General features: G+C 43.9%; 1 protein-coding gene and 1 long non-coding RNA gene across 2 annotated transcripts in view; one reads left to right on the plus strand and one right to left on the minus strand.

Moving 5' to 3' along the window:
* Positions 1–14,172, minus strand: part of LOC115577963 (NACHT, LRR and PYD domains-containing protein 3-like) — a 29,458-nt gene extending 15,286 nt beyond the window's left edge. The window contains exons 1-9 of the mRNA XM_030410828.1: positions 14,103–14,172; positions 13,674–13,799; positions 11,674–11,752; positions 11,348–11,579; positions 8,618–10,054; positions 8,224–8,563; positions 7,952–8,125; positions 6,667–6,799; positions 5,585–5,613 (exon numbers count right to left, since the gene is read on the minus strand). Coding sequence (XP_030266688.1) covers positions 5,585–5,613; positions 6,667–6,799; positions 7,952–8,125; positions 8,224–8,563; positions 8,618–10,054; positions 11,348–11,579; positions 11,674–11,752; positions 13,674–13,799; positions 14,103–14,152 — 2,600 coding nt within the window. The 5' untranslated portion in view covers positions 14,153–14,172. The remainder of the gene's footprint in view (positions 1–5,584; positions 5,614–6,666; positions 6,800–7,951; positions 8,126–8,223; positions 8,564–8,617; positions 10,055–11,347; positions 11,580–11,673; positions 11,753–13,673; positions 13,800–14,102) is intronic.
* Positions 14,173–16,425: 2,253 nt separating this feature from the next.
* On the plus strand, positions 16,426–17,996 carry LOC115577962 (uncharacterized). Its single transcript, XR_003983319.1, has 3 exons — positions 16,426–16,572; positions 17,307–17,393; positions 17,793–17,996. It is a non-coding gene; the product is annotated as an uncharacterized LOC115577962 (long non-coding RNA).
* Positions 17,997–22,849: the final 4,853 nt, after the last annotated feature.

A 22,849-nucleotide genomic window follows, 5' to 3' on the forward strand; every position in this document is an offset into this window, starting at 1 on the left:
CTTCCCTTTTTCTAGCTGTGCTATATGAAATTATGGTTCCCCTCAAGTAAGCCTTGAGGGTATCCCAGAGTATTGATGGATTGGTATCGTTGTTATCATTAGTTGAAAGAAAAATATTAATTTGTTCTTCCAAAAAGGTCACAAATGAGGGACTATTAAAAAGTGAAGGATTTAGTCGCCAGTAGCGTGGTGTGGGTTGGGGGGAGGGAGGGGAGACTAAAATAGACGTATCTGCATGGTCTGATAGTAGACGGGGACCTATAGTACAATCCTCCACTCTATCTAACACCTTCCTTGAGACAAAGAAATAATCTATTCGGGAAAAACTTTGGTGTGGATGTGAAAAAAAGGTATAATCTCTCCCTCTAGGGTGGAGAATTCTCCAGGCATCAAACAACTGTAAGTCTTCACATAGCTCTGTGGTGGCCCCCCCCATTTTAGACAAAACTTTAGTCAGGGGGCGCTGGTCTACCTCGGGGTTCATAACACAATTAAAGTCTCCTGCAAGTATACTGAATGTTGTAGACATTGCAGAGGCGTCAACTAGCAATTTAGAGTAGAATTCTTCCTGGTACACATTTGGAGCATATACACATCCAATCATTATATGTTCCCCATATAAAAATCCTGTAATAATCACATATCGACCTTGACAATCTTTAATACACTTTTCTAAAGTAAACGGAGTGTTTTTATTTATTAAGATGGCCACCCCTCTCTTACTTGTAGAGAATGAAGAGTAATACATTTGTCCTACCCATTCTCTCTTAAGTTTTTCATGTTCTTTGTCATCCAAATGGGTTTCTTGTAATAGGACTATGTTAGCTTTTTCCTTCTTTAGCCAACATAATAGTTTTTTACGTTTAACAGCATTGTTTAATCCCTTTATGTTAAACGAGACATACTTAGTGGTGTTCATTGTTCTACCCAGCTATATGACTGACTAAGAGCACATCTAGTCTTAAAGCAACACATAAAGGAGATAGTACAAGGGCACAAAAGGAGAAGAAAAAAACAACAACAACAACAACAACAAAAAAAAACCAAGGTAAGGAAACTAAGAAAATATAAAACACTGAAAAAGGTGGGACCCAGACCTAACTCACTCACTTTAAACCCATCTTCAAACAACGTAAGTAAAGGGAACGTGTACTCGTCACTGAACACACTCAGCTGAAACGAACGTGTCCCTTTGGGCTAATGAACATGAACAGTCCTCTCAGGGATACAGAACAAAGGGTCCCTTGGAGCTGGGAGGAAACAACGCGCGTTGTGAGCGCACTTGACCACGGTCCACAGTTGTTCTCCATGAAACGCAGCCTTCATGACACCCACTCGCTCCCGACTCGAACCCCCACAATAAAGTCACCTTATATGTAGCCAGTACATCACAAAGCCAACTTATGTATAGCTGCCCGTAGGACGCTGTACGCACGGGGTGGCATATAAATTCACATTAATGTCATATAAACTTATTTGAACGAACCATCCCGGTCAGCGTACTGCAGCTCTTAAGAGTACTCACGGAACCGTTTCCATTGCCCCAATAACGTGAGCAGCCTCCTCCGCTGTGTCGAAGGAAAAATCCTTGTTGTTGTAGGTGAAGCGGAGGGTCGCCGGGTATTGCAACCTGAACCTGACGTTCCTGGAAATCAGCTTTTGGCACACATCGTTGAAGCTCCTCCGTTGCTGCAGGATATTTTGCGGGATGTCCTGGCGAATGGAAATCTTGGCCCCTTCGTATTCGAGCTTCTGTTTCGCACCAAGCGCTAATATCTTCATTTTGTCCGCCGGATAGTGAAGCTTCATGATGACTACGCGGGGCATCCCGGATTTAGGTCGGCCGAGACCTCTGTGGCATCTGTCCAGCCGGATCCTGCCTTTCTTGGTTTCCATGTGAAGAAATTTGGGCAGCCAGGTTTCAAAGAAATGCAGCGCATTGCTCCCTTCAATCCCTTCTTTGATCCCAAAAATCCTGATATTATCCCTTCGGGATCTCGCCTCCTGGTCATCCATGCGGTTAGTGAGGGCAGCAAGTTTATTTTCCGTGTCTGCTAGCCTGCCTTCCAAATCTGCAATGGTGTCTTCAGCACTTGAAATGCGATTTTCTGCCTCCTCAATGCGCTGTGACTCACTTTCCAGCTTGGCCGTAATGATATCCAGTTTATTAGAAATCATGGACATCTTCTCTTCCATGACGGCGGCAACTTTAGCCGTAGTCTCAGCCGCTACCGCAGCTACAAGGTTAGCTCCTGCTACCTCGCCATCATTAGCAGTAGCTCCGCCGTCGACTTGCTGGCTAGTAGTTCTCTGGAACGGAGCTTTTGTGGTCTTGTTTGTCGGCATTTCTCGACCAGAGATGTTCATCGACCACCCACGTTTCGATATATTAAGTATGGCTACAAATATGACTCTTAAAATATAAGTTTGTGGATAATTCTGCCGGGAGCTAACTGGCCTCGATCCTCTCAGTATGACGTCATCACCGGAACTAGGTTCAGTATTTTCTGATGAGACATCTGACACAGAGGATCTATTGTTATGAATATCATAACACAGCAGTAAAGTGGTGGAAATTAGATTTAATGTTAATGTTTTGATAACCCTCTGCAGTCAGTGTGGAGTGTGAAGTTTTGGATGAGCGGTTCATGAAGCAGCAAAACCAGAAGCCAAGAAATTAGACAGGCACATTTTGAAAAGGCATTAATCTAGTTTGAAAAAAAGAGGTGTAACTTTAGTGTTTGTGCCTGGTTGCTGATCTTCATCTCTTCTTCTTATCTTCCTCTCTTCACTCGTAACTCTTGGCTTAGTGCCATGCTGCATTTACTCCTTAACTGAACTGAACTGAACTGAACAACAGGAGGTGGAGTAAACGAAGCAGACCTCCCGACACTGAACCATCTACAATCCAGATACAGAGTCTCACACTGACTGTCTGTGGCTGCAGCAGGACTCTTCATACCTGAGAGTTTCCAGTGTCCAGCCTGGATCCTCCAGTCGAGCAGACAGCTGCTTCACTCCTGAGTCTCCTGGATGATTGTAGCTCAAGTCCAGCTCTCCCAGATGGGAGGGGTTGGAGTCCAGAGCTGAGGCCAGAGAAGTACAGCCCTCCTCTGTGATCAGACAGCCTGACAGCCTGCAGACACACAAAACAACACACATCACACATCAGCGGAGGGACCTGATGATTCAGTGCACAAGAGTGTAACTCATCTGATGGAAATGCCATTAGTTTTCCAAATATTTGTTCATGAGCCAACATACTGTACAGATTAAAATGATGACCTGATGATGGAGCTAGAAGAAAAGTCAGAGGATCACCAAAGTAATGACAGTTCATCCTGAGGGGAGCATGAATGTCTGAACCAAACCTCATGACAATCCATACAGTGGTTGTTGAAATTAGTACATCGGGACCAAAGTGCGGAATAGACTGACTGACCCACATGTTATATAAACTGCATTCATGCTTCCATCAGGATGAAATGTAATTATTTTGTGGATCTTCTGACATGTGATATATAATTTTTTCATTGATTTTGGTAACCCTGTCTGGTTTAGACTAGCTCCAATTGTACAGTAACATGAAATATTGAATAAAATAATGAATCCTGACCTGAGAGTTTCAAGGACACAGTGTGGACTCTTCAGTTCAGCAGAAAGTCGCTTCACTCCTGAATCCTGCAGGTTGTTGTTACTCAGGTCCAGCTCTCTCAGATGGGAGGGGTTGGAGTCCAGAGCTGAGGCCAGAGAAGTACAGCCTTCCTCTGTGATCAGACAGCCTGACAGCCTGCAGACACAAAAAACAACACACATCACACATCAGCTGAGGGTCCTGATGATTCAGTGCACAAGAGTGTAACTCATCTGATGGAAATGCCATCCGTTTTCTAAATATTTGTTCATGAGCCAACATACTGTACAGATTAAAATGATGACCTGATGATGGAGGTAGAAGAAAAGTCAGAGGATCACCAAAGTAATGACAGTTCATCCTGAAGGGAGCATGAATGTCTGAACCAAACCTCATGACAATCCATACAGTGGTTTTTGAGATTAGTACATCGGGACCAAAGTGCAGAATAGACTGACTGACCCACATTTTATATAAACTGCATTCATGCTTCCATCAGGGTGAAATGTAATTATTTGGTGGATCTTCTGACATGTGATACATTTATTTCTCATTGATTTTTTTTAACCTGTCTGGTTTAGACCTGCTCAAATTGTACACTTACATGATAATAATGAAATAAAGTGATGAATTCTGACCTGAGAGTTTCAAGGGCACAGTGTGGATTCTTCAGTTCAGCAGAAAGTCGCTTCACTCCTGAATCCTGCAGGTTGTTGTTACTCAGGTCCAGCTCTCTCAGATGGGAGGGGTTGGAGTCCAGAGCTGAGGCCAGAGAAGTACAGCCTTCCTCTGTGATCACACAGCCTGACAGCCTGCAGGCACACAGAACAACACACATCACACATCAGCTGAGGGTCCTGATGATTCAGTACACAAGAGTGTAACTCATCTGATGGAAATGCCATTAGTTTTCCAAATATTTGTTCCTGAGCCAACATACTGTACAGATTAAAATGATGACCTGATGATGGAGCTAGAAGAAAAGTCAGAGGATCACCAAAGTAATGACAGTTCATCCTGAAGGGAGCATGAATGTCTGAACCAAACCTCATGACAATCCATACAGTGGTTTTTGAGATTAGTACATCGGGACCAAAGTGCAGAATAGACTGACTGACCCACATTTTATATAAACTGCATTCATGCTTCCATCAGGATGAAATGTAATTATTTGGCGGATCTTCTGACATGTGATACATTTATTTCTCATTGATTTTTTTTAACCTGTCTGGTTTAGACCTGCTCAAATTGTACACTTACATGATAATAATGAAATAAAGTGATGAATTCTGACCTGAGAGTTTCAAGGACACAGTGTGGACTCTTCAGTTCAGCAGAAAGTCGCTTCACTCCTGAATCCTGAAGGTTGTTGTTACTCAGGTCCAGCTCTCTCAGATGGGAGGGGTTGGAGTCCAGAGCTGAGGACAGAGAAGTACAGCCCTCCTCTGTGATCACACAGCCTGACAGCCTGCAGACACACAAAACAACACACATCACACATCAGCTGAGGGTCCTGATGATTCAGTACACAAGAGTGTAACTCATCTGATGGAAATGCCATTAGTTTTCCAAATATTTGTTCCTGAGCCAACATACTGTACAGATTGAAATGATGACCTGATGATGGAGCTAGAAGAAAAGTCAGAGGATCACCAAAGTAATGACAGTTCATCCTGAGGGGAGCATGAATGTCTGAACCAAACCTTATGACAATCCATACAGTGGTTGTTGAGATTAGTAAATCGGGACCAAAGTGCAGAATAGACTGACTGACCCACATTTTATATAAACTGCATTCATGCTTCCATCAGGATGAAATGTAATTATTTTGTGGATCTTCTGACATGTGATATATATTTTTTTTCATTGATTTTGTTTAACCTGTCTGGTTTAGACCTGCTCCAATTGTACAGTTCCATGAAATAATGAAATAAAGTATTGAATCCTGACCTGAGAGTTTCAAGGACACAGTGTGGACTCTTCAGTTCAGCAGAAAGTCGCTTCACTCCTGAATCCTGCAGGTTGTTGTTACTCAAGTCCAGCTCTCTCAGATTGGAGGGGTTGGAGTCCAGAGCTGAGGCCAGAGAAGTACAGCCTTCCTCTGTGATCAGACAACCTGACAGCCTGCAGACACACAAAACAACACACATCACAGATCAGCTGAGGGTCCTGATGATTCAGTGCAATGAATCTGTGTTTAAGGGTTTAACATTTATTATATTCATCATCTTCGTTTTCACGAATTTACTAATCAGCACTAAACAGAGTATAACTGAAAGCTGATGGAAATGCCATTTGTTTTGCAAATATTTAGTCATGAACCAACAGAGATTAAAAAAATGACCTGATGATGGCATCAGATGAAAAGTCAGAGGATCACCCAAGTAATTACAGTTCATCCTGAGGGGAGCATGAATGTCAAAACCCACATGACAACCCATCCAATGGTGAGATATGCAAGTCAGAATAGACTGACTGACCCACATTCTAAATATATATACAGATTAGTGGTGTCATTGGTTTTGTATTGTTACTTTGATGAGTGAAGGATCTGTTAAGTTGTCGGACTGAGAACACTATGAGAACATCACACTCATGTCCTCACTGATGTTGTCTCACCTCTGTTGTGCTCTGTTACTACCTCTATTGGAGGATCAGAGGTGGAATGAAACCGTCCCCCCATTCCACCTTTGAAAGTTTCCCACCTACGGTGAGGTGGACTATCGACGCAAAATTCCTGCCTTGAAAAAGCAGTGTGAATGGGGCTTCTGTGTCTCTCTGTCTCAATGCAACCAGTGGAGACAGATGATGGCCCACCACTTAATCCGGTTCTGCTCGAGGTTTCTGCCTATTTTTCTCAACACTTGAGTGCTTGGTCATGGGGGAAATGATGGGTCTCTTAAATGAATTTAATTATATCAGCAGTATGATCAAGACCTGCTCCAATTGTAAAGTTACATGAAATAATGAAATAAAATAATGAATCTTGACCTGAGGGTGTCAAGGACACATTGTGGACTCTCCAGTCCAACAGACAGTAGCTTCACTCCTGAATCCTGTAGGTTGTTGTTATTCAGGTCTAGTTCTCTCAGACTGGAGGACTGGGAGCTGAGAACTGGGGACAGAACTTCACAGCTTGACTTTGACAGTTCACAGCCACTTATTCTGGAGAGAAAAAAAGAAGACAGAGGAGGATTATTTATATAGAACAGCTCACAGACATGACAGCAAATGGCCCAGAGGTTGAACTTAAACCCTGGGAAGCTGCCGAGGACAAAGATTCTGTACATGGGGCACATGCTCTACCAACTGAGCTACAGGAGCACCCCAGAGGGTCCAACTGTTAAGATTGTGAGTTACCAATTCACAATAGGCCTGATAAACTTGAAAGGAGCAGAACTGTGCATAAAGTTAACATTCTAAACTATTTATTCACCTGTATCTAATGCTTGCATAACCAAAAACATATATATGTGTCAAACACATTATAAATGAGATCAAATAAATGCAGTTTTCACAGAGAGACAGAGCAGTCAGGTCACTCAGTGTCTCCTGAAGCTGTGAGTTTTGTGTATGTCACAAACTATGCTGGAATGTGGTTCAATGCTTCTTAGTGTCTAAATACTTTTGGCACATGAGCTCTGTAAGTCCTACAAGCAAGAGGGTGTTTTAGCTGTGAATCAATGAAATGATGAACTCAATCACGATGTGTGTCTAAGTGTGACGCTGTCCATCGCACTGAAATGGAGTTGAGATTGACTGGTAGACAGACAGATGGAACATGTCACTTGATAGGATTTCTTGGCCTGCTGCTTTTTGTGGTTGTAAATAAAACACTGGGCCTACATCCCATTTCTCTGCACCATTGTAGCAGTCCACAGGAAGGACCCACCGGAGTAGGGCTGTCTCTATGCTCAAGACCTCCTGATTCACAAATCAAGCACTGGATACCAACAAGCTCCTCATGTGGCTCAAACATTTACTGCAGATAGAAATCTTAAAATAAAGACTATGAAAGAAAGTCTGCTAATTTATGTGGCAACCCAAATCAAATCCTCTGACCCAGTCTCAGAGAATGACTGGTATATATGATCTCTTGACTGACTGAATCAAGAATAAACATCCAGGTATAAAAGTCATATGATATTAAAGATAAATGAGGTTCTTCATCCTCATTGTTTATGTTGTACAGGAGCTGAAATAATGAAAATTACATTTACATAAAATAAAACAAGTTTGATAGCAACATTTTTTTAGCAAATGTAATTTTCTTTTACAGAAATATATAAATGATTTCATAACAAACAGTGATCTAACCTCAAACTTTCCAGATTGCAGTGTGGACTCTCCAGTCCAGGTAACAGCAGCTTCACTCCTGAATCCTGCAGGTTGTTGTTACTCAGGTCCAGCTCTCTCAGACTAGAGGACTGGGAGCTGAGAACTGAGGACAGAGCTTCACAGCTTCTCTCTGAGAGGTTACAGCCACTCAGTCTGGATAAAGAATAATGAGCAGACAAAGAAAATAATAATTCTATTTGGGTCAATATCAGCACATTTACTACATTCTGAAGAAACTTCTCCAAACTTACAGGGCTTTTTTGGAGGCTTTGACCACTGGCAGCAGCTTCAGAAGAGCCTCCTCTGAAGCAGAGTATTTCTTCAGGTCAAACACATCCAGATCTTTTTCTGATGACAGTAAGATAAAGACCAGAGCTGACCACTGAGCAGGAGACAGTTTATCTGTGGAGAGACGTCCTGAACTCAGGTACTGTTGGATCTCCTCTACTAGAGAACGATCGTTCAGTTCATTTAGACAGTGGAACAGATTGATGCTTCTCTCTGCAGACAGATTCTTTTCAAACTTCTTCTTGATGTACTTGACTGTTTCCTGATTGGTCTGTGAGATACTTCCCGTCTGTGTCAGCAGACCTCGGAGGAGAGATTGTTTGATCTGTGAGATAATTCCTGTCTGTGTCTGCAGACCTCGCAGGAGAGTCTGATTGGTCTGCAGTGAAAGACCCAGGAGGAAGCGGAGGAACAAGTCCAGGTGTCCATTTGGACTCTGTAAGGCCTTATCCACAGCACTCTGGTAGAGACGTGTCTCTGTAGATTGATGGTCTGCTGTTTTTTCCTCTACCAGCAGATTGACACCAGAGTTTAAGAATGTCAGATGAACATGAAGAGCAGCCAGAAACTCCTGAACACTCAGATGAATGAAACAGAACACCTTGTTCTGGTACAGTCCACTCTCCTCTTTAAAGATTTCTGTGAATACTCCTGAGTATACTGAGGCTGCTCTAATATCGATGCCACACTCTGTCAGGTCTGATTCATAGAAGATCAGGTTTCCTTTCTGCAGCTGATCAAAAGCCAGTTTTCCCAGAGACTCAATCATCTTCCTGCTATCTGGAGTCCAGTGTGAATCTGTTTCAGCTCCTCCATCATACTTGACCTTCTTCATTTTGGACTGAACCACCAGGAAGTGGATGTACATCTCAGTCAGGGTCTTAGGCAGCTCTCCTCCCTCTCTGGTCTTCAACACGTCCTCCAGAACAGTAGCAGTGATCCAGCAGAAGACTGGGATGTGGCACATGATGTGGAGGCTTCGTGTTGTCTCGATGTGGGAGATGATTCTGCTGGCCTGCTCCTCCTCTATGAATCTCTTCCTGAAGTAATCCTCCTTCTGTGGGTCAGTGAACCCTCTGACCTCTGTCACCATGTCAACACACCCAGGAGGGATCTGATTGGCTGCTGCAGGTCGTGTGGTTATCCAGAGGCGAGCAGAGGGAAGCAGTTTCCCCCTGATGAGATTTGTCAGTAGCACATCCACTGAGGTGGACTCTCTAACATCAGTCAGGATCTCAGTGTTGTGGAAGTCCAGAAGAAGTCGACACTCATCCAGACCGTCAAAGATGAACACAACCGGAAACTCTTCAAATCTGTAGATTTCTTTGGTTTCGGTGAAGAAGTGATGAACAAGTTTCACCAAGCTGAATTTTTCTTTTTTCAGCACATTCAGCTCTCTGAAAGTGAATGGAAATGTGAACTGTATGTCCTGGTTGGCTTTGTCTTCAGCCCAGTCCAGAGTGAACTTCTGTGTTAAGACTGTTTTCCCGATGCCAGCCACTCCCTTTGTCATCACTGTTCTGGTTGGTTCGTCTCTTCCAGGTGAGGGTTTTAAGATGTCTTCTTGTCTGATTGTTGTTTCTGGTCTGTCTGGTTTCCTGGATGCTGTTTCAATCTGTCTGACCTCATGTTCATCATTGACCTCTGCAGTCCCTCCCTCTGTGATGTAGAGCTCTGTGTAGATCTGATTCAGAAGGGTTGGGTTTCCTGCTTTAGCGATCCCCTCAAACACACACTGGAACTTCTTCTGAAGGTTAGATTTAAGTTTACGCTGACAAACTGCTGCAAGATGTTCTAAATGAACACACAACAAAAAAGATCATTAACTTATTCTTAAAGACAATAACACAATTCCCTTCTCCTAAAGATTGCATATATGAACAGATTCATCATCATCAGGCTTCAGTAAATGTCTCATTGATCCAATATGTTAAATCTTTAGAGCAGGGGTATTCAAATACAAATCTTAAAGGGCCACAAAGACTTTTTTCAATGACTCAAAGGTCCATGTGTTGAGGTCGGTCAGGCCACATGCAATAATACTGAAATATTCAAAACAAAATGTCCTTTTCATTCTAAACAAAATACAAAATAAAATAAAATGTAAGTTCCATTTTAAAATAAATTAAAATACATGGTTGAATATTTCCTCTTTTTGTTTGCCTTCAAACATTGTGTCCATCACTTCAGTCATGCATTATTTTATTTAATTGTGACATAGATGTGACAAGAATCCTGCTTGCAGGTTGATATGACGATTTCAGTGCATTTATTTGTGTTGTGCTTATCTCTGAATTTTGAGAAATTGTCTCTTCAAAATTCCTATGCTTCGTCTCATAAGGCCGTTTCAAACTGGAAATCTTCATCACAGCTTCTCCTGGCATATTGTAACGCCCCTTGTGGACTGTGGCGCAATGGCTCTTGGGTATTCTGTTGGTGTTGGTGTAATTATGGTTCATGAATGTGTTTGTGAATAAGATGATATGTAAGATGGTTGTGGGTTAATTCACGTCATTTGTTCTGTGAATAAATGGTGTTGAGTTTTAACAAGGATGATAAAAATGTTGGCACCGTGAGTGAAAGGGTGTTTGCCAGGAGAAACTCCCATCCGTTACACTCTGTGTGAATTTGAAGATGCATGATAAGACTAGCTACAACTTATTATACTATGTAAGACAAAGTATATGTTACCTCTGCGCTGTGAGATACGAGAGGCTTGTCCTGGTTGGAGGGAGAATGAATGCATATTTTAAGTTCCTATTTCTCTCGCCGATTTTCACTGTCCACTTTGTTATAGCAGTTTACTTGGAAACAAGCAATTTTCAATCTCTTACCACCAGCAAAATGTGAATACACGAACTGCCCCGAAAACGAAAGTGAAAGTTAAAAGTCGCGCTCGCAGCGGTGAGTGACCCAGCTGTCTGTGTATCGTTGGCATGGAGACAAGTCCCGGTGTACACGTGCTGACCTAAACAAAACACATGGTGAAGGAATAACAGTTGGGGGGCCACAAACAGGAGGCCGGTGGGCCGGATGCGGCCCAGGGACGGCCTAATGAGGACCGCTGCTTTAGAGAAATCCTCTTACTTCTCTGCAGACAGTCAACCAGCTCCTCTTGCTTCATTCTCCTCAGGAAGTGAAGTGTGATCTTCAGAAATGCCTCTCTGCTGCTCCTCCTCTGCTCTTCATCCTCACCATCCAACACCTCCTCATCCTCCCTCTGTCTCTCTGGGTAGCATTCTGGGTAATCTGAACTCAGAACCTTCTGGATCTTCTTCAGCTCGTTCTTCACAAAACTGATAATGTTCTCCTCCAGCAGCTGGAACAGAATATTATGTGAATGACAACATTTAACATTTGGAGATTATTGTGAACAGACTGGATGTAAAAGTAGTTGTTGTTCATGTACAGACCATAAATATGGAGTCCAGGTGTGTCTGATGCTGCTGGACAGACGGACCTCTGGGAACCTCTGAGCTCTCCTGGTCGACTCTGTGGAGGAATCATGAAGAATCAGTCACATTGTGTCTGTCCACTCAGAGACAAACACAAGCTGAAGGTCCTTTGAGTTAAAGTGTTGATGACATCATTGAATCAGATGGTTTCCTCTGACATCACAGTGTTGGTCGTACTGCTGATCCCACTGTGAATCAACAGTCAGTCAGTTTACTGGGTTGGTTCAGCAGCTTGTCTGGTTTAGTCCCTCCAGCTCTTATTGACACGTGTAATACTGTGGACAGCAACACACAGCTAACACAAGCTAGCTGGATGCTAACTGTCCAGTGCAAATTGGTGAAGAGTATCAATAAACTTGTTTTCAATTGAGATTCCAACATTGGAGAATGAAAATATGATTCATTATGTCTTTTTGTTTTCGTTTAAATTATTTCTGCAATACATTTTAATCTGACACCAAAAAACTAAATCACTGGTTTGTTTTTCGTACAAACTTGATTTTGATATTTAATTTGTCTGATTTGTGACCTGAAAGTCTTTATTGACTTTTTTGTGTTTTGCTTTTGTGTGATTAACGACACAGCGACCTAAATATAAAGATAATAATGAATTCATCATTTGTAAATATAAGCTATATTCATGTAGAAATGAGTTGAAATACTTAACGTCTGAGTTTCAAAGTGCTCCACGTAACTTTAGACGTATTTGTAACACTTTATTATTTGTTGCATATTTAATAAATATTGTAAAACAGTAAAATGTTCTGCCTTCAGTTCATATCTTTGTCTCAAGTCGTCGCTGTCGGGCGGAAACCTCCTATGTTCAAATTTGGACAATTTCATTTTTTTTTCACAAATCGATACTATTGGTCCAACGTGGGTCTGTTATTTTTTATAAATTATTAACCAATCTAAAGTGTTGAAAAAAGCATGAGAGCAAATCTCTTCACTCCATTGGACACTTTAACTGTCGGAGAAGCCTTGTAACTCCACCCACCCCTTTTCTGATTTGTTAAAAATTGATAGTTTTAATGCTTTGGTGCAGAAGGAAGCCTGTGAGTCACAGAGGTAAGTTTGCGTGCAGATTAATTAATAAGCTCCTCGTTTTTTGTATTGCATCACTCATAGCTCTTAAACATTTAACATAGAGTTTACACAGATGTATGTAACTACAATCATTAGTTTTGATCAGCTTTTAAAGTCTTGTCTTTTGTCAAAAGGCTCAACGTGACCGCAGACTGTGATGAACACAGCTGGCAGCAGCGGCGTCTGTGTCCGTACCATTCTTATCAAAGTGACAGCGTAACCTCCTATCTCCCTGCTCCAAAATCATAAAAGTTGTGTCTCCGATTAAACATGATTTGGGGGAAATGTTGTGTTAATGTTGGTACATAACAGTATATGATAGCAATATAAGGTAGAATACCAATTTTAACAATATTATGTTTAATAACTCAAAAAATATGCCGTTTTTTAAATTTCCTGAAAAATAGTGGTTTTGGAGATAAGAGGATTCCGCCCGACAGCGACGAAGTGTTTGAACTATATTTAAAAGATCAGAAAATAAGTTATTTGTTTTTTATATATTTAATATCTAATCGGCTGACATATCAGTAATCAGAGTTTTTTACTCTTCATATGGGTTTGGGTACCGGCCCCATGAGGTCCGGATGGGTCGGGCCCTTGTAACGTCAGATATAACACACAGCCCTTCCTCTCCTCAGCAGCAGGGTCAGATTTCAGCAGGAGGTGAGTCACTGCTGTTTGTCCACAGGAGGAACACTGTCCTGTCAGAGTTGTTTAGGGACGGACATGAAGAAATGTGAACCTGTCCTTTAATACTAATCCTGCTCTGACCTCCATCATCACTCTGAGAACATGAAGACCATCAGGACAACTGGTCAGACTGGATTTAATGAGGACAGACATCAACAGAGAGCAACAGGACAACAACTTACTGTCTGTCTGAGGAATGTTGTGGTTTGAAATTAATGATCACATCCTTTGACCAGTCACTCTTGAAGGAAACACAGCTGGGCTTGGGTCCAGGTCCAGGTCCAGGTCCAGTAGAGGCTGGTCTCCTGCTGGACAAGGAAGAAGACCACCAGAGATGTTAATTCACTTTCTAGTCTTCAGACACAGAAGCTTCTGTCCATAAAATAGTGGAAAACATCAGGAATAAACCTTCAGAGAATATTGGACCAAACTAATTCAATAAAGTGAAATGAAGAGTTGAAGACTGGTTCTATTGGGCAGCTTTCTAAAGTTAGAAGATACATTTAAGTGAAGAAGAACGAAGCTGAAAATAAACATCAGGTTTCAAAAAAACATCTTTCTCCACAGTTAAAACATGAATCAGTCACATATTAATGTTATTAATAGCTCACCTCTTTACAGCAGGAGCTGGTTGTTCTTTAAAACCAATGTAACGATCCATTGAGTCATCACTCTTGAAGGACACACAGCTGGGTCCAGGTCCATGTCCAGGTCCAGGTCCAGGTCCAGGTCCTGGTCCAGGTCCAGTGGTTTTAGAGGGAGGGCCTCCCTCCTCTCTGTCCTCACACTGATTCATGCTGCTCAACTCACACACACTTTCATCTGGAGAGGAAACACAAATCATTCATCTGCACATCAACTGAAATCAGCCTTTCCATCATGTCTCCTGTCAGAACATCAGCTGCTCCTCCTCTGATTGGCTGCTTCATATCAGCGTCACATGAATGCTGCACTTCTACTGTCAGTCCACTAGATGGTGTCATGGAGACATGAACCAACAAGTATCTGATGATTCTGAACAAGAACCTGAACACCAACATATTATAAGTCACATCAGCTACAGTCAACAGCAGCAGGGAGAGGAGGAGGGACAGGAAGTCCCCAGACTCCCTTCAGAAATCGCTCCATTTAGTGAGTTGTTGAGTTAAGAGAACCTTTATAAACTGTGTGAAACGCTGTTAATGACACATTCTTAATGATTCGGGCCTTCTTGTAAATTCGGCCTATGTTACAGGCTCGTTTTAGGGGGTGCTGCAGCCCCCTCAGCACCTCCAGCTCCCGCATCCAGGCGAACAGCTGCTCTCCAGCCGCGTTTAGTGCGTCAGACAGCGGGAGAGCGGCGGCTCGTGTCGGCCTCCTCCACAGGCTGATTCAGGCAGGAGAAGCTGCCTTCAGTCATCAGTAAGTGGAGCTACACAGTGACAACCACTCTGTGTTCACACACTGACCAACTCACTCCACTTCTACTCTCATTACACCGAGTCATTAAAGTGTAAAACATTTCAAATGTCCGTTAAATTACCTTTAAACGGAGAGAAGAAGCTGCTGCGTCAGAGGATCAGTGAAAGTGAAAGTTAACTGTAAACCGGAAACAGCAGGGGGCGGGGCTTGATGACGCAAAGACGTAAATCTAGTTATTTAAAGTGTATTGATGAGTGTTGTTCAGCACATTGATCCCAACAGTGACGAGTTCAATACAAACCTTCATGCTTCATATTAATGTGGATGGAAGTTCTGTGTTAAAGTGACAAACTGCAGCAAACAGAGCAGTTTATGATCCACACCTACTGTGTGACTCAACACACACACAATCAGTCACACACACTCAAAGTCCACATCAGGTTCAGCCCGTGGCCCGGTTCTGGAACTCCCTCTTTGTGATGTGAGCGTCCAATCAGAAGGAAGGAAAACAGACTTCTTTGTGTTTTTGTGTTGAGAAACAAATGATGAAATAAGCCGTCAGTGTTTCACTTCCTGGTTCTGGATCGTCACCAGCAGCTGTTTCTAAACCTCTATATTCCTTTTGTTCAACAGCAGCTTTGTAAACTATTTAAAGCATTAATTTGATCCATCCATCGCTCAGACTTACAGAAATATCAACTCTTTTCATTCCTAAGATATATTTCATGTCTTAACTGTCATTAACTCCACTAAAGTCCAACAACGTTGAGGTTCTTGTACTGGAACATTTCCACGTTGTGCTCCTTTAAACTTGCAGTCAGTGACATTATTGAAGAAGGCAGATAAAGATAGAATGTTTTCCTTGTTGTGCTGGGTCAGGGTTGTTACGTGGGGTTCCACTGCGCCCACGCTGCAGGAAACGCCCAGCTGAAGCTGCACGACTGGGGGGTGGACTTCACCTGCTGGTGCTCCTACAAGGTGAGCTGACAGGAAGAGTCCTCCACATGTCATTCATATGAGAGTTCAGGTATACAGTGTGTATATGACTGACCATTGTCTGCTCTCACTGTCTGAACTCAGCTGCTGCAGCTCCACTCTCACTGGGTTTAATGGGGCCATCTTTGCTTCTGCTATCTACTTCTTCCATAGAAATCTGTGCTGCAGGTCCAAACTCTTCCTTCACTGATGTTCTGAAAATAACACTTTTCATACTTTTCACTGGCCGTCACATGAAGTAGTTTTATTTCACAGCTGGATGTTTGTACTGTGTTGACTTCAAGCTTCTCTTTCTTTGTTTGAGCCGCTCAGAAATGAGGAGCAGAACAGGAGAGGTGCATGATGGGAGTCTGAGTCCAGCCTGTTCTGACCAGGTGAGACAGGAGAGGTGCATGATGGGAGTCTGAGTCCAGCAGCAGCAGAACAGGAGAGGTGCATGATGGGAGTCTGAGTCCAGCAGCAGCAGCAGAACAGGAAGTCAGCAGCAGGTTCTGCAGCAGTGAAACAGTCAGAAGCAGCTGTGACGTCACGTCTCTCCTGTCGTCTGCACAGTAACTGAAGTCGTTAATGAAGAGAGGAAGTATGAAGGAAGAGAAAAGAGGAACATTACATCATCATCACTGATCACTGTTTGGAACCTGGAGAGGAACTGAGTACTTTTACTCAACTACTGTACCTGTGCAGGTGAGTTTGTTCAGTCAGGATTCACACACACACACACACACACACAGAGCTGGATCCCTTAAACAGCCATGATTAGCGAGTGTGTAAATGAAAGGAGGAACCTGGATGAGGATGAGAACATGAAGGAACTTGAAGGAATGATGGAGCTCAGTGTCTCTGGTTCTGACTGAATGTGGACCTTGAACAGATCCGTGTGTGCAGCGGCTGCAGAGGTGACAGTAGAACCGTCTGTTCAGGTTTGGAGGCAGCTTGCATCGTTCTGTCTGGACAGTAGTTCTGTTTTAAACCACGTGTCCTTTCCTGTTTGTTTGAATCAATGCTATATCTGTTTTTATTGGAGCTCAAATATTCCATACGTGAACTATTTAGATTCATCAGACAGATGGAAACAGAAGTCTGGATCTTATTTGAGTGCAGCAGTTCTGTTTCTGTTTCTGCTGCTTTCAAATCACATGATTTGTGTTGAGAAATTGTATCCTGGGGGAATCTGCATGACATGAACCTCTGGACTCACAGTCCGCTCTGTACATTGTAATGTGTGAATTGTGACACATTTAATATAGGAGGTATTATTTTTCTGAACATATTTGAATCTTCCTGCATTTCCTTCTTCAGAGGGAAACATGCTGCAGATCAGGAGCTGCTTTTGTCTGGTTCTCCTGCAGAACTTCATGCCCTCAACATCACCCTGTTGAATCAGATCCTTTAAATAAGCTGTTTCACTCTGTCAACAGACAACATGCATGTTTTCATACTGACTTCATGTCTGCTGTCATGAAACCACCAAGGTGTGAAGAAGACAGACTGCAGGAGAGAAAAAGGTGAGGACAGGTGAGAGGTGGTGTGGTTCATTGGTCCTGCAGACTGAAGCTTCATCCCTCCACTGATTCAGGATCTGAAGTGGCTCCAGAACAGTCCAGGCCTTCACAATGTGTCTCTGAAGCATCAGCTGGTGTTCACAGCAGTATTATTGTCCTCACATCCATCAAGCTGCTAGAGGAGGGATGTTGCTGTTTCATTAAAGCAGCTGCTGATCTTTTTCACATCCTGCATTGTTATTGTGCCTTTAAGAAGCACAATCTGGTTCCTTTGTGGAGGAAGAAGTGGAGCATGTTGCTGCTGCTGCTGCTGCTGAGGGCTTTTCTTCTTCTTCTTCCACTGTTTTCTGCCTTCTTTCTCCAGCCTTTATTTCCATCATTGTTGTCTGTATGTTTCATCAGGAGGACGCTCTGCTTAGTGGCACAGAAACATTGAGGGAAACTTCCCGTCCCCGAGTCATCATCACCACGGACGAGGAAGATGCTGCGTGTGTCTGATGGCCTGGATGAAGAGCAGACGGAGGAACTGAGGGAAGCCTTCATGTTCCTTTTTAGTCTGCAGGAAGATTATGAAGCATTCAGTAAAGAAATGATGGACACGAGGCAGATGCAGCTGTTTTCTGCTTCTGACAGAAAGTGACAGAAAGGAATAAAGTGTTCTGGTGTCAGTGGCTCAGACATCACTTCAGTCTCTGATCTGCTTCCTGCAGCTGATAGAACTGAGTGGACCACAGTGTGACGTGTGTGTGTGTGTGTGTGTGTGTGTGTGTGTGTGTGGCAGCATGACACAATCATGGACTCACAGTCAGAAAGAGTTCAAAACAGGAAAGTCTATCAAATGCATGAAGCTTTTTCATAGCTGCGTGTGTTTAATACAGTATGAAGTGTTGAGCTGACGTCACTGTTCCAGTTACACACTGAACCTCAGACAGAAGGTGTGTGTGCAGCTGTGAGGGCTCATCAACATGGAAACATCATGATTTTATTCACAAGATGAGAGCAGAATGTATTTCCATATGATGTATTCTCACTGTTATCATGTGGGCTGGTGTTGACCAACAGAAACATGTTGCAGCAGACCTGATGCTGATAGAAATGATGATGAAAGCAGCTCCATATAAAAGCTGTTTATTGAACTAGAAGCTGAAGCAGAGACGTAACATATCAGCACACAGATGATCAAACACCTGAAACATTGAACTGATCATCAGCTCTCTGTGTGTTGTGATCAACTCCAGCTAACAGCTCAAGTTGGACTTGGATCCTTATTCTACATGCCATCAATACGTCACTCTGTCCGGAGGGAGGCGCTGCAGTGACGTCTGATGTGCTGCCTGGTGTCCGCCACCAGAGGGCGCCTGCGCAGTGGGCGGAGTCAAACAGTTAGCACAGCGAGCCACTCCCCGATCTGCGTGCTGCAGCCAGGAGGCTTCAGGTTGAATCCAGCTGAGCTCTGCTGGACTGCAGGGCGCTGCTGTGAAGTTTGACCCTCTGTACTACCCGTAGACGTGACCAAACATGGCTGAGCTCGTTGAAATTCCATTCATGTTTGAGGCAAATCAACAAGGAAGGTGATGAGTTTTCTTACCTGATGCTGTGGGAACTTTGCTGGCCTGTTTCTCATATGAATCTCTTTGAGAAATGATGTTCAGAATAGTAACCAGGAAGTAGCAGCTGAGGGAACAGAGCAGTGGACCTGCTGCCGTGCTGCATGCAGACAGCCGGGGGGGGATCAACACCCGGGTCAGCTGTGTGTTTTACACAGGGAGGATTTACCTGATTAGTTACCTGTTTGTTTGAAGTCTACTTATCTGTAGAGATAGATAGCTGGGCTGCTATAATACGTTTCATGTGAGTGATTCAGGATTCCTTCAGGAAATATTGTTTCATTCTCATCTTACTTCTGTAGCTGCAGCTTCATCTGAACTCTTTACACCAAATGTTTGTGTGAGCGAGCCTGCAGTCCTCACCACAATATCAACACTCAGTCAGCTGCTTGTTTTTATATTTATATATTATATATATATATATATTCCTTTTAAGGGTTAGCCTACTTGATCCAATAGGAAACCTTTCTGGTACAGGATCAGTGAAATGAAATCCATTCTGGTACATTATAGTAAGTGTTGCCCAATAACAATACAATACAGTTCCAACAGTTATTGATTGTCATGATGACAGCTGTGCTGAGGTGCATGATTATATCACAGCTGACCACGTTTAACAAATATGCATAAAGACACATAAGATGATGCATTTTCTTACAGCAACATTCTTCACAATGAATGAAATAGAGGGAAAAGAAAGGCAGAGATCAACATGATGCTTCTGTCACAGCAGAACAAAGAACATTTGAACATCCAGTAACTCCTCGACATCCCACACAGACCGTGTGACTGCTGCTGCCAACATGTGTCACCTTTCAGCGTGCAGAGTTTCTGAGGGATGGCGGCGGCGGCGGCGGCCTGCTGCTCTTTGTGGCGGGGCGCTCCTTCCCTTCACGGGGTTTCAGCGCCGCAGACTGCCACCGCCAACATGGAGTCTCTGGTGTGGTTTGGATCCTGGACCGGGCCTCTTTGCAAAGGTGAAGCTCTCCTCCCAAGTGAATGTGAGAAAGAATCAAGGTATTAGATGGTTCATACACACACCAAAGACAGAAACACGTGTGTGTTCACCAACACACACATGCAGAGGTCTTCTTCACTTCTGTATTCTGGACTGTCAGTACTTTCAGTTTTGCAGCGATGCTTGCAGTGGCCATATCAACATCTATTGTAAACAGGACACATATTGTAGCGTGTCTCCTTCTGGAGATCTGGACGCTTCCACGGCTTTGATTCTGCAGCTATACAGAGCAGAATGGAAACACACCCGCTGGCATCAGGCCCAAACTTTCACCATGTCACTTCTAACAGGACGTGGTGAATACCGGCCCACACAGTTATTTTCTACAATCTGAGTCAGAGTTTTGTTGCACTGACTGTGTGTGCTCTCCTCTGGACTCAGTTAGAAAGAGAAGAAATATATCCCAACTGTGAGAGATGATGAAGAACAAAGATGATGCATCAGAAACTTCACGGCTGAAGCGCTCCAACAAGACGAGAGAAATGTGAACGTGAGCATCAGCTGCTGCTGTGAGCAGCGTCACAGCGACAGTGGAGCCAGTATCAGCTGTGAGCCGAGTGGAGGCGCTGAACGCTTCACACAAACACCATGACAGACTCCATGTTTGTGTGACTGGCATGGTCAGAGGTGTGCCGTCACCAGCGCACTCTGCTGCTGCTGCTGCTGCTGCTGCTGATGGAGAGAGAGAGAGAGAGAGAGAGAGAGAGAGCTCAGCGTCTTCAGCACATGTTGCTGTAACTTTACTGTGTGTTCAGCCTCAGCTGCTGCCTCAGGTTCTCCTGCTGCTCCACCTGTAACAGAGGGAATGTGTCCGTGTGAGCGCAGCAGGCCCGCCCGCTGTCTTTGTGTTTGTGTTGCTGCAGCATGGAAACCCATCAGTGTACAATGAGGCAAACTAAATGGACCCAGTCATAAAGACACTGATCCACAGCACCACTACAGGTCAAAGACTCCACCGGGAGCTTTTTGAAATCCAGCTTGAATCAGTCTGATAATATTAGTCTGAAGTTAGTTTGATTCAACAGCTTGATCCTGTTTCCATTTGTTCACCACACGTCCTGCTTTCCCTTCATGTTTAACCCCCTCTGCATGTTGTTGCATGTTGTAGTTAAAGACTTTTCTAAATGTGTGTTTGTGCCTTCAGGTAGACGTCTCACTGTCACCTGCAGAGAACATGAGAGTGAAGCTCGAGCAGCTTCCAGCTGTGCAGGTGTGCAGGTGAGGGCACAGCCAGCTGTGTGACACTGATCACTCACTTCTGGCTTCACTCTCATCATCAACTGATGAATGTGTGTTCTTTGTGTTGTGTAGCTCAGATCTTCATCTGCTTTCTCACTTTCTCCCGACACCTGAGCTGCGAGCGGCTGACGCGGCTCGGCCGTTTGGTCGGGATTCATCATCTGAAGGCGGCGTTTCTGGAGTCCGGTCAGAAATGAAGGATCTTCCAGAAGATGATCCGTTCAGACCGGTTCTGACTGATGATGTGTTACAGCTCAGAAACACAAACAGCTCAGACACAGTGCAGCTCCACTTGTACTGCTAAACCTGTCAGATATATATATTGTCACAAGAAGACATAAAGAAAGAAAGCCGTGACAGTGTGCAGTCTGCAGCGCTGCCACTGAAACCAGCTCTGTGAGCAGGGCCAGCTTTGGTACCAGCTGAGTCCAAACACACACCAGAGGCCACAGCATCAACATCTGTGTGGAGGTGGAAATCATCCAGCAGGTGGAGTTCTGTCAGACAGCTCCATCCTCCAGCTGCCAGTCAGCTCCTGTGGAGGAATGTACTGTGATGCATGTGACTGTGTTGATGTTCAACAAGCTCCTGTTGTTTACTTTACTTCCAGTGTTTTATGGATTGTAAATGTATTTGTATCAACAGGAATTCAATTCCCCATCAAGAACTTTTTGTTCTGTATTTCAGTCGTGCTGAATTGAATTTACTGGTGTTAGGAACCAAAACAAAAGCTCTTGTTTCCAGTGGGAGCTGAGAAGCGTGGCAGCCCGGGAGAGAAGCTGATCTGTGGTCAGCTACAGCAGCTTCACCTCCATCTGTGGAGGCTGTTCATGTCCTGTGGACTCACCTGTGGAGACACCTGACAACATCACTGATGCTCGGCCCAGCAGCACTAATGAGACCAGCTCCATCATGCTGCTGCACCAGCTGAACCAGCACAGACCAGCACAGACCAGCATGGAAATCCTGCTGGTCTGTGCTGGTTTCTGTAGCAGGCAGAGAGGAACACGTCAGTCAGCTGATCCCTGATCTGTGCTTCTGTGCTGCAGGCAGAAGAGAGAGACTTCCTCCTTTCTCACTTTCTTTTTATTGGGACAATCTAAAGTTCCACATGTTGAGAAGAAAACCCAGCGGAACACGTGAATCATCTGCTGGTCCAACAGAATCCACTCGTCTGCTTCATCCTTCCATCCAGTTTAACACGAGCACATGTTGGCAGGTGACACTGAGCACCTGTAACTCCCTGCAGCCACACGTGGACATTAGAATAAAGTGCTCAGTGCTTCAGCTGTCAGCCACACTGACTCAGTGGATCTCAAGTCTGACACCCACCACATTAAAGGAACACTTCACCCACAAGTCAAATCCAGTCAGGTGAAGTGTCGGCAGTCCACCAAACCTTTCTGGATCTCCTCCTAAACACGCGACCGTCCCGGTTCTGTCCGAGGCCGCGGAAGCCCCGATATCCCAAACTGATGGGACGAGTTGTTGACGTCCTTTTGAAACTGTTAACCTGCTGAAATCACATGATTCATGTGGGAGAGTTGTTAGAGGTGTTTGATGGAGACGCAGACGGACAAACTGAGACGGCCTGA

This window comes from Sparus aurata, unplaced genomic scaffold, assembly GCF_900880675.1.
Source record: "Sparus aurata unplaced genomic scaffold, fSpaAur1.1, whole genome shotgun sequence".
In the NCBI taxonomy this organism is placed as follows: domain Eukaryota; kingdom Metazoa; phylum Chordata; class Actinopteri; order Spariformes; family Sparidae; genus Sparus; species Sparus aurata.